Below are 11,056 nucleotides of genomic sequence, written 5' to 3'. Positions count from 1 at the left end.
ATGCCGGGTTTTTTGTTATGTAGTAGTGATGTGGTAAAGTGTTTGAATATGTGTTTATGCAACCTACTTACTGTTATGATGCACAAGCGCCATGCGAGAATGGAATAAGGTTTTAGTTTACGACTAAGAAACTTGGTGCTGCGGAAGATCATAAACTTTTAAGTCACATGCACAACATGAAAAGATTATATTTCAAATTGGCAGTTTTCCAGGTTGTTTTAAAACGTTACAGTAATGAGTCTAAGGGCACGGTTCCAAATGTCACCTCTATGGCGAAGAACCGGCAGGAAACTCCATAAAGGCACTCAAACTCTAGATAAGCATACATGGATCTCACAAACGTTTTCGTATCCGCAGATCGAAACCACGAGGCGTAGTGACCTCAATCACTCGGCTGTCCGTTATTCATGGATCAAAATGTGGAACAGGAAACAACGGATATGAAAGGGATTGGCAACAAATAATAGATGTTGATGAAAAAAATGTGGATAGAGGAAATAGACGCCATTACTCTGAATAATACAATCAATTGCGTTGCATTTGATTTAGCCTGTTAAGGTTTAAATTTAAAAAAATGAATATAATTTTATTTGAAATAGAGATACTATTTTATACTTAGGTATTTATGGGATCTATTTCAAGATAAATTTATCGCATATCAAAGTTAAAGGTTATGTGTACTCATTTTATTAATTCAATTATCTTTCAGAGTGAGGACTTTAGTAAATTTGCGATTTTCTAATATCACACGATTTATGTCTCAAACATTCATTACTTTACATTGGGTTAGCCGCTAAGAATTCAAGTGTTGATGTTGCCCCGTCGTTTAGAGTAAAAATGACCTTATTTAACCTAAACAGAGAAATACATATAGAGAAGATGCTTACTGTCTAACCCTAACTTTCACAAATACGTTCCCCAAAATGTCAATTTATTTGAAGCTATTCAGCAAATCAACTCATAATCACATCCGACAATACAAATGAAGTAAGATTATGTATTGTAATATGTCTCATTAAAATCGCATCAAGAATCAATTAGCTTAACCTCAGCCTTGTTGGCAACTAACCACCAAAATAGCTTGACACCTATGAAGTTAGGCGAACAACTATATGAGGAAGATGGAAATATAAAAGGGCTGTAAAGAGAAAGAGAGAAAACGATATGTTTGTGAATACTTCAGAACAGTCAACTTATAATAGATGTGTTGATGTATAATTGTGTACTGAAACACCTAATCGTCTATATTTGAGAGCTAGAATCAATGTCAACAGTTTTAGAGATGCTTATCTGCATGACGAGGTCTGAAATCCACTTGAAAGGTCCCAAATGTTTCGCCGTCTTTACACGTAAAGTTTTTTAGAAGGGCCCTTTCTTATTTCGTCATTATCATCATCATCATAATCAGCCCATATTTGTCCACTGCCCATAGGCCTCCCCAATAGCACGCCATCGAGATCTATCTTCGACTGTTGTCCTTATTTCGCTAGCAGAAAATTATAGTTTCAATTTTACTTATAATAAAATATAATTAAGTATAATAGAATATCCTTCTAATATTTTAAACGCGAAAGTTTGTGTATGGATGTATGGATGTTTTTCCTCTTTCACCACACGGATTTAGACAAAACATGGTATACAGATAGTTTATAATCAGAATTGTCACATAGGATAGTTTTATACCCATTTTTGTTCCCGTGTGATCCTTTTTGAAGCGAGTGGCCCTGAGGGCAACAGCTAGCTATAGCTTTCCTAAGTCCGAGATCTCGTGATCAGCAGTTGCACTTGTGTGCATAAGACAAAATAAAGGTCTCTAGCCAGTTCACTATACAGACCCGTGACGATTTAAGGCCAACACAGCGGTGGATACTTAATTATAAGGCTGGGACAAGTAAACCAGTTTGGTTAGGTAATGGTGACTTGCAAGAGTAAACATGGCATAATTATATTCAATGTTGCAACCATTGAATAAAATTATGCACCATTACTTAACCAAACTAGTTTATCCCAGCCTTGTTATTAAGTATCCACCGCAGATTGGTTTCTATCAATGAAATTAAATCTTATCTCTCCGGATAACAGTAGTCTTCAGTTTTCATTTTGTAGGAATAACTTTCTTTAATATGTCATGATGTCTGCACTCCTGCGGTCTTCGCCTGAAGGGAAAAAGATACTGACACAGCATAAAAAAATACGCCAACAGAATTTATCCTTGCGATTCCGGGTTCTCAGAAACATTTACATCACAATATGAACAAAGACAATCAGACCTAGAAAAAATATCATTCGTGGATCACACAAATGCTTGTTCTACGCGGGAGTCGAGCATTGCTGTACGTTAGTCATTTGCAGAAGGTTTGGCGTGCTGAAAACTCGGCTTTCTGAACATGTATGGAGAACACAATCGAAAAGTTTGAATTGGAACATTTGTTGATATAAATAGATTGACACCAAAAATTTTCGTTGTCATCATCATCATCAGCGCATATTCATCCACTGCTGGATATATGCCTCCCCAATTGCACGCCATCGATATTTGTCCTCCGCTGCTCGCATCCAGCTAATGATGTTTTATCTAAAACTGAATCTACTGCACTAACAACAATGTTTAAAATTGCATAAACCTCCGACTTTTATTGAAGTAGTTTCCTTAATTTTAAAAAGTTCTAAATGGAGTTACTGTTAAGGAAGAAGTTTTTGAAGTTTTCAGTTTCAAACGATTTATCGTCTGAATGGGTCACGATTTAAGAGTGTTGAACATAGAACAGCAAAATTAGATTAACAAACTACAAGGAATAGTCTAAGAGTGACGTGTACTCAATTAGTGTTATTCTTTGAAAAAGTTTTTACATTCAGTTTTTAAGTGGGTCCTCAATGTGAAGAGAGCTAATTTCCATGTTTTTTAGATTTGATTGTTTTTACATATTTTCGTTCGTCACCGAATAACTGAAGACGAAATCAAGCTTTCACAGCATATTCACGCAAAAATAGCTGGAGTGACTTCGATGAAATTTTAGACAGGTAACTGACAACTTGGATTTATAATCACATAGGCTACTTTTACGCAACTTGGTTAAAGGAGGGTAATGTTTTTGCAGTTATAATCGACATGTAGGCAGGCGAAGCTGTGAACAAGAGCTCGCCTACTTCTAGTACATATATAAGTATAGTATATCTTAGTAAAAAGTAGGCAGTCTTTAAATTTCATTAAACATCAAAAAAGTGAATAATATTCAACCTGTCATAAAAATGATATTTATTTTTCACAAAGGCATGTTATGTCGACATGGGATGTGTGGCAACGATAGTGAGATACGATCACAGGCTTGGCGGAACAAAACGCAGCGTTCCAAACTATGTACCTAGATAAACATCATTACGAGGTGATATAGGGTGACCATAGTGAGGTTGGACTTGGCCAAAATCGTTTTATCGATATGTTAAAAATAAAGATAAGTTCCAGTCCGATACACGTCTTAGCAGGGATAAATTAATTGAAAGTTTTTGTGATTTCACTTATCAGTAGGTACACTTTTTCCATACGACGACGTTTCACAACCTGTGATTCGTTTAATGACGTAATAAAAAAAATGCGTCTGCCAAATACATATATGACAAATTTGCGTGAAGGACTAATTACATTATTTTTATTAAATACCCTATGTCATCCAATTTGGATCTAAGCCATCCAGGCCACACCCAAACGCATACAAAAATTAACCTTGTTATACTCCACTTTAACAGTTTCACATACAGCTTCATTACAGTTGGCCAGTAGAAGCATATTTGTACTTGCATTTAATCCTACTCCCTATTTTTATTTCGCGGTCTCTCCTCATGGACAACCACTTCCTCTTAGAGAAAGTAGGTAGTTTCAAATTCTTATCCGCATGTAGGCACTTCAATCATCATGCACTGATCGCGATTCAATCCTTCTTCCTGTGATTTTAGAGTTCTTTTCTTTGTTTCGATGATATAACTAGGTATGAGACCTAGTTATATCATACCTCATACCTACCTACTTATTGTTATACACGCCATCTCCTTTTTCCTTTTTCTGTCTGTTTTACATTCTAAGCTTCATGGTTTAAATCTAACAGTGACATAAATGACCATGTTCGTCGTTATCTCAAATATATAGATTTTGTTTTTTTGTAAAATGGCAATTGCAATGTTTCAGTTTTTGAGTCAAACATATTTTTGGAATCATTAAAATGAAGTCCTTTGTAACCATATAATTATAAAAAGTAATTTTATCCATAGACGTATTAGTCTAAAAAAATCGTTTTACGTCGTTATATTATTATTGCTGTTATCCTAAGTACTAGAACCATACAAAATGTATGGCATTTAAATGTGATTCAATTAGGGCATAAATAATCAATTTTCTGGCGTGTTGTACAATAAAACATGTCCTATTGCAAAGGCTCAGTAGTTGACATGCGTATCAGTACAACTCATGTGGTAATAATATATTTTTATAATAGTCAGCTACTGGTGCCTTTTGAGATGATAAATTGTGAGTGCTCATTTTTCAAATCATTATTTGCTCATTTTTTTATTCATAATTCTGCCATTTTCTACAATTCAAATGTGATTAATCAAATAGGTAACGCTCTGTCACCTATGTCCAATTATAATGTCTGTAACAGTTTAAGATTAAATTCAAGTGTTTTTGGCTGACGTTTTTGTTGCTATTGTTAGTTCAGTAACATATAGCCATCTAACGAGACCTTCCTAGTCGTTGGTAAAATTAACAAATCAGTAACGTATTCTACTTTCAACCTTGATCACAAATATTTCTTGCGATGCGTTTGAGATTGTGGCAGGTCAGGATATTTTGGTCGTTAGAAATCCTCGTAGTGAAAAGGCTTTATTGTAAGATGTACAAGGAAAATTATGAAGAATTCACTAAGTCGATACCTGGAAAATAGACTGAAGAAGAATGGACATTGAGAATATCCATGGAGATTTCGTGAAACTCCTTCGTTTATACGAATCCCTTCTCACGTTGAGAACTTTTTATTTTAAATTGTAAAATGGTGTGATTTTAGTGCAACACCTAGAGCTGGTATACATCTTCAAGTACCTTTTCTTCGTGGGATTGTATGCGGCCAGTCTGCCCCACAGGGATCCCGCGAAGTTCTCACTGGGATCTATGGTGGATGCCACCATGTCCGTGATTCAGCCCATGGTTGCCGCTGGGTCTAACAGATGTAAGAATTTCTACTATTGCCTCCACCCACCCGTACTTGAACGGCTGGCCTATATTTTGTACAAGTAGTTTTTTCATTCAACTATTGATTATTCTTTCCACATTAACTTTTTATAAAAACGAATATTTTCAAAAGTATTGTCTCGTAACGTAACAAATGACGTTACGAAGTTAAAAAATCTTTCTGCAGATGTCTCATTGTTCGATTCTGTACTCTTTTCAAAAGAAAAGTAGTTAACGTTTCTTTACATTTCAGAACCTTGTTTAAAACTTCGATCATATAAGTTTAAAAAGTAAAGATTGACAAAGTAGTATAAACTGGTATTATTGTCTCGAGTGCTTTTACAAGAGATGAGGTTTTGTAATTTTAGAAAAGTTCTAATGAATTGGTGAAGTCTTGTTACTGTTAGATTTGATGGTGATGAAAGATGTGTGTTAAAAACTTTGGGTTGCTGCTAGGAATGTAAGATAAAATTTCCTAAATTAATAGATGGGGATCAGTCCAGACTCTCTCTTTACTTCTATTTAAAGGTGCGGGGTATGGTGATACAAAGTAACTTCTGTTGCAGGTGAAGCCTTTAAAAGTTTTTTCGGAATAACATATGAACAGATGAACGAAAAGAACAAAACAAACTTCCAAGATGTGTTAAACATCGACCTGATCACGAAAACCGGAAACGTCAAGTACAATTTAACAGCGACGCACAGGCTGACGCGGTTGATGGTACAAGCGCAGACGATCGTCATACTGATCCATGGTTTCATGGAAAGCTCCGATGGCTGGATGGTGCAAAGCATAGCTCCTGAGATGCTGAAGAAACCAAACACACAATTGTTTGCATTAGATGGTAGAAAGATTATCAATATTGAATACTTCAGGTCTTCAACTTATGTAAGGTTTATGGGAGACATACTTGGAGAGTTTTTGAGTGATGTCATTAGAGGTGAGATCTTTTTTTAATATTTGCTTTTTTGCTCCTGAAATCGAAATTCAATTAAGATGAAGGAACCGTACAATTTAATACTATAAACTTTCAGATGGACAAGACCCAACACGGATTTATATAATAGGTCACAGTCTTGGTTCTCATATTGCTGGAGTAGCGGGGAAGCGAGTCCAAGAGTTGACTGGGGAGCAGATTGGACGCATCACTGCTTTGGACCCAGCGGGTCCTTGTTTCAGCAATGTTAGTGCAAGTGGAAGACTAGACAAGACTGATGCGAAATATGTTGATGTGATCCATACTAATGGTGGAATGCTGGGTCTTAAAGAGCCTGTAGGTAAACGACGGTCTTTTGCTATGTTTTTACTTTTGCTTGCTAATCAATAACGAATTTCTTTTCTCTCTTGGGGACAATTTATGCCAGAAAAGTTTTTCATAAGATTGTATAATGGTCAATCAATAAACTTACCCTATTGCGGTATCGTGGTTCATTGCTGTACATTACAATACTAGTACGGTCTCCGCCGGTCTTCCACCTTCGCATCCAGTCCGGGCTAGCTACTTTCTTAGGTCACCGTCATCACGTCTTAGACTGAATTTGCGTATTCATTATCGTAAAGACGGATTGGTCATCATAACGTACTCGTATGTATACGTCTAGGTTTTAGGAATAAGTTACTGTCCCAGTTTTTTTGTGACCTCAATGTAGTCTAGAGTTAAAAGATTAAACTTTTTTTTAATCATTCTGAAATTATTTAATTCAGTGACTATGTTTATTAGCTGTATACATATGTAGACAAATTAATTACCCCATATAATGTATTTTTAATCTTCTAATATATAAAATTCCCGTGCGTGACACGGGAATTTGTTAGTTACCGTACTCCTCCGAAACGGCTTAACCGATTTTTACCAAATTTTATATGCGTATTTAGTAGGTCCGCGAATCGACCAACATCTTATTTCATACCCCTAAGTGATAAGGGTTGCTCACACTAAAAATAATATTTATTTTTTTGGACGAAATTGTTTGTTTTAATTTTTTATAATATGGCACTAAAAATACAAACAACTAGAAAAAAAAATTCAGCAAAACAACGTTTGTTGGGTCAGCCAGTATTACTATAATAATAACAACTTAAATTTAATTCGAATAACATCACTAAGGATCTCCTTTCTTGACCCATTTTAAGGGTTAACGGTCTTATGTAAACTTTACCCTGAAACAATTAAGAGTTCCTGTGTATCCCGTGTAACTTGAATTTGATATGCACAAACATTCAGACTCCAAGCAAACATGAGGTGTACTAATATTTGTCTCGTATGTTCCTACAAGGAACCGCAGACTGGCCAAAATTCCCGCAATTGCGCCGAGAATTTCCCCGCTTCTCCAAGCAGGTCCAAGCTCAATTCCCTGAGGGATCCTTTAAGTACTAATAAGGAAGTAAAACGCATCAGACAGAATTTGAAATGAAGATCGTCGTAACATCTGTCAAACACTTTCCTTTCGATGTGACAATGTTCTTAGTTCACAGCTCGGGGTATTAACGGGACGCCATTGTTCCAAAGAAGTATTAATGGTGTTTACACTTTTCCTCAGTAGGTACTTAAAAGAAAATGCTTAGTCCTCTATTTTCCGTCATTTCTGTCTCGCCTTTATTTGTACGTTCTCGGAATTCACAAGTATTCTGAGTATCAACATGGTTCATTAGCTTTTTATTATTTGACGTGGAATTGTAAATTGTGGCAAAATCTCAGATTTATTTTGTTGTGTAGCCATTTTGCTGTAGCTGATATACGATTATGTTGCTAATACAAACACTTTTTGCTCCACAAAAGATATGACTCAGTTTATTTAGTTTTTTTAGCGCATCATTACTTATGCACTGGTTCAAGGTGGCGGGTATGGAGAATTTATTGTTTCAGGATTTCAAAAATATCATTTTATTTAAATTAGTTTTACTTTAGGTTTAATGCAATGCTTTTTTATAGGACACAAAGACTTCTATCCAAACGGAGGAACTTCCCAGCCGGGATGTTATATATCGGTGTGCGACCACAGCAGGGCGTGGGAGCTGTTCGCCGAATCCATTAACTCGCCGAATCATTTTCCTGGTAAACTATTATTAACTCACCTGTAGATACTCGTATGAGTGGATTAAGTGCATAACTTACCCGCAGTATGAGAGTGATCTCGGTTAATGTTAGTTGTGTTGTTAATTATTGTAATTGGCTTGCGAATCAGATAGAGATAGAAATGAATAAATAAATAGCAAAATATAATACTTAAAGTTACATACACATTACATTTTCACTATCAAATCGGAATAGATAAACTTTATCCTGTTTAAATTTTGGCTTTTGGCTACTTGTATAAACCAGTTTATTTAAAAATCAGAAAGGCAAAGTCCATGAGAAATATCAAGGCCAACTACAACCATTTTGCTGAGTCATTTCTGAACCTCTGGCTTTGATCTTTGAACTCGGAATAATTTAAAAAAATCCGAAGAGTAGTAGTCTGTTTAGTTCAATTATTGTAATATGGTATTTGAAATCATTCCATTGCAAAAAAATATTGTAATTGTCTAAATCTTAAAATGTATTGGGTAACATAGCCAGAAAGTACAGTGATCTCGAATAAAAAAACAGAATCTAGCTTGCCCCAGAATAGAACAATTTGGACCGATTTTTGAACAGTGACTGGAACAAATGGGAAAGATAATAAATAATAAGGTGGTCGAGTGGCGTACGCACCGGTTTCAAGGTGTCGCTAGCTCTGAGGTCCCGGGTTCGACCCCGGTCGGGTCAATGTAAAAAATCACATTTCTACATTGTCTCGGGTCTGGGTGTTTGTGGTACCTTCGTTGTATCTGAATTCCATAACACAAGTGCTTCAGCAACTTACTTTGGGTTCAGAACAATGTATGTGATGTTGTCCGCATTTATTATTATTATTGAGGTTAAAGATTTCTTCAATCTCTATTTCCCTTGAAGGTGTTGAGATACAGTCACCCTAAGCCTTAACAAAAGGTACGGTAAGGATGTTATTTTTAAATTGGTGTGGTGCTGGTGTTTTCCTCATACGATTTCCTTGTTATTTCTGACGTCTGTTATCCTGTTTCTTGTATACTCGTGTTTGGTTCACATACTCTGTTTAATAGATAGTATGTTTACCCTTTTTATACCATTCTGCTTTTGTTAAAGTTAAGTATAAGATGGTATCACAATACAAGGATTTGGTAGCTTTGGCTGATCTGTGTCATTGTGTAGTCGTGTAATGAGTATTTCTTTTACCTAGCCTTGTCAGTTATGGACAGACAAAAATGTATGGACACTCCATAACTCGAAAAAATCATAAAATGTTTAATTTAACAAATCGCTAAAGTAGGAGTAATAAAATTGTTACTATACATTTTTAGCTCAGATTAAATCAAGTCCTACAATCCTGCAAAAATCCTACATATATGAGAAACGCGAAAGTTTGTTTGCATGGATGTGTAGATTTTTGTTCCTCGATCACGCAAAAACCTCTGAACGGACTAACTAAAAACTCTAACGAAGTTACACAGGTACTTTATAACCAGGAGTAACACATAGGATAGGATGTTATCCCCATTCTGTGTTCCCGTGGGATCAGTTTGATTTTTCATAATAATATTTAGTATGCAACTGTTACTATTGTGATACCTTTTGTAAACAGCAATAAAATATTCTGTAAATAATACTATATTATTTACAAAAAGATTTCTTCATTTGTGTCAAAGATGCGAAACGTGCCCAGAAGGCTGGCAGGATTGCCACGTTGAATAGCAATACCAGTATTTTAATATCACAAAGTTAAAAGAGGGCGTTAAGCCTCTTAACTTTTAGCTTTGCCATTTCCAAAGTTCACAATATTGTTAACTGACCCATAATGTACATATTTCATTGGGTAATAACAGCTGATATTAAAGTTTCGAAAGAACAACAGCCCATGAATTTTGGAATAATAAACTTTCTTCTTTTGTTTTAGCCCGTAAATGTGATAACTGGACAATGTTTGGACAAGGCCTGTGTTCAAGAAACGCCATATCCTACATGGGTTTACTATCTGATGCTAATAACCCTGGTCAGTACTTCCTCGCTACTAAGAAGACTGCGCCTTTTGGAATGGGTTCTGCAGGTAGTGGATGAAGAAGCGATTTTAATAAAAGTACTTTTTTTAATTGTTTTATTTTGAGAATAAAACCAGACCTTAGAATAGTTACAAAGAGAACTCTAATTCAACTTAATAGACATAGCATAGCTCATGTTCACAAATCTGATGAAATTATTATGACATGGCTTGAAATCTGTTTTCGGACCCCGTACAGTTTCATAAGTCTAAATTTACTCACCGCAATACACATAACTACTTACTTCATTCTATTTACCAGTTGTAAAGAAAAATGGTCTATCCGAAAAAAATGGTATTGTACTTCTTTACGTTAGGAATCGTAACATTCGTAACTAAGTACCTACCTAACTTTTTCTTGGAAAGTATTTTAACATTGAGTATTGAGCTTCTAAAGAATTTATTCGCGCCAACGGTGCCTTACTTAAATGACTACGATTAGCTACTTGATTCCTACTACCATTTTTAAAATACAACTCATTTTGCCGTGGAATAGCGAGGTGGCGTATCACACCGCGTAGAGCGCCATCTCTCTTCAACACTCGACAACTCTGCCTTGCTTTAAAAGGTAGTGGTGAGTTTTCTGGAGTGGAATCAAGACTTTTCTTTGAAAACTCCTCAGGAGTGAATTTTCAGGAAACAGTTGTATGGCTCAACTGTAATACACGACCTACAGTCTCCTTGTATAGCCTCAACTTATAAAACTCCTAGAAATAGATAGTTTAACTCAGCTATTTGCGATTT

At 35.6% G+C, this 11,056-nt stretch overlaps 1 protein-coding gene across 2 annotated transcripts; it reads left to right on the top strand.

The window, feature by feature from the left end:
• The first annotated feature begins 5,685 nt into the window (after positions 1-5,685).
• Positions 5,686-10,465, top strand: LOC113503776 (pancreatic triacylglycerol lipase-like). Of its 2 annotated transcripts, none has more exons than XM_026885861.1 (4): positions 5,686-6,159; positions 6,254-6,492; positions 8,152-8,274; positions 10,172-10,465. In XM_026885861.1, the coding sequence occupies exons 1-4, from the start codon at positions 5,826-5,828 to the stop codon at positions 10,376-10,378; spliced, it is 903 nt and encodes a 300-aa protein (XP_026741662.1). In that variant the 5' UTR covers positions 5,686-5,825; the 3' UTR covers positions 10,379-10,465. The 2 variants fall into 2 exon arrangements, with proteins under 2 accessions (XP_026741662.1, XP_026741664.1); XM_026885863.1 differs by having other exon boundaries at positions 6,254-6,496; positions 10,172-10,370.
• Positions 10,466-11,056: the final 591 nt, after the last annotated feature.

Source organism: Trichoplusia ni, chromosome 20 (assembly GCF_003590095.1).
Source record: "Trichoplusia ni isolate ovarian cell line Hi5 chromosome 20, tn1, whole genome shotgun sequence".
NCBI classification, from domain to species: Eukaryota; Metazoa; Arthropoda; class Insecta; order Lepidoptera; family Noctuidae; genus Trichoplusia; species Trichoplusia ni.
The sequence above is the reverse complement of the archived record's forward strand: the minus strand, read 5'-3'. Positions and strand labels throughout refer to the sequence as shown.

Excerpts from the sequence above, each read along its gene's own strand:
- LOC113503776 (XM_026885861.1), top strand. The coding sequence starts at position 5,826 with ATGAACGAAAAGAACAAAACAAACTTCCAAGATGTGTTAAACATCGAC. Across the intron at positions 6,493-8,151 it reads TGCTGGGTCTTAAAGAGCCT|GACACAAAGACTTCTATCCA; the intron begins GTAGGTAAACGA and ends GCTTTTTTATAG. Across the intron at positions 8,275-10,171 it reads CTCGCCGAATCATTTTCCTG|CCCGTAAATGTGATAACTGG; the intron begins GTAAACTATTAT and ends CTTTTGTTTTAG.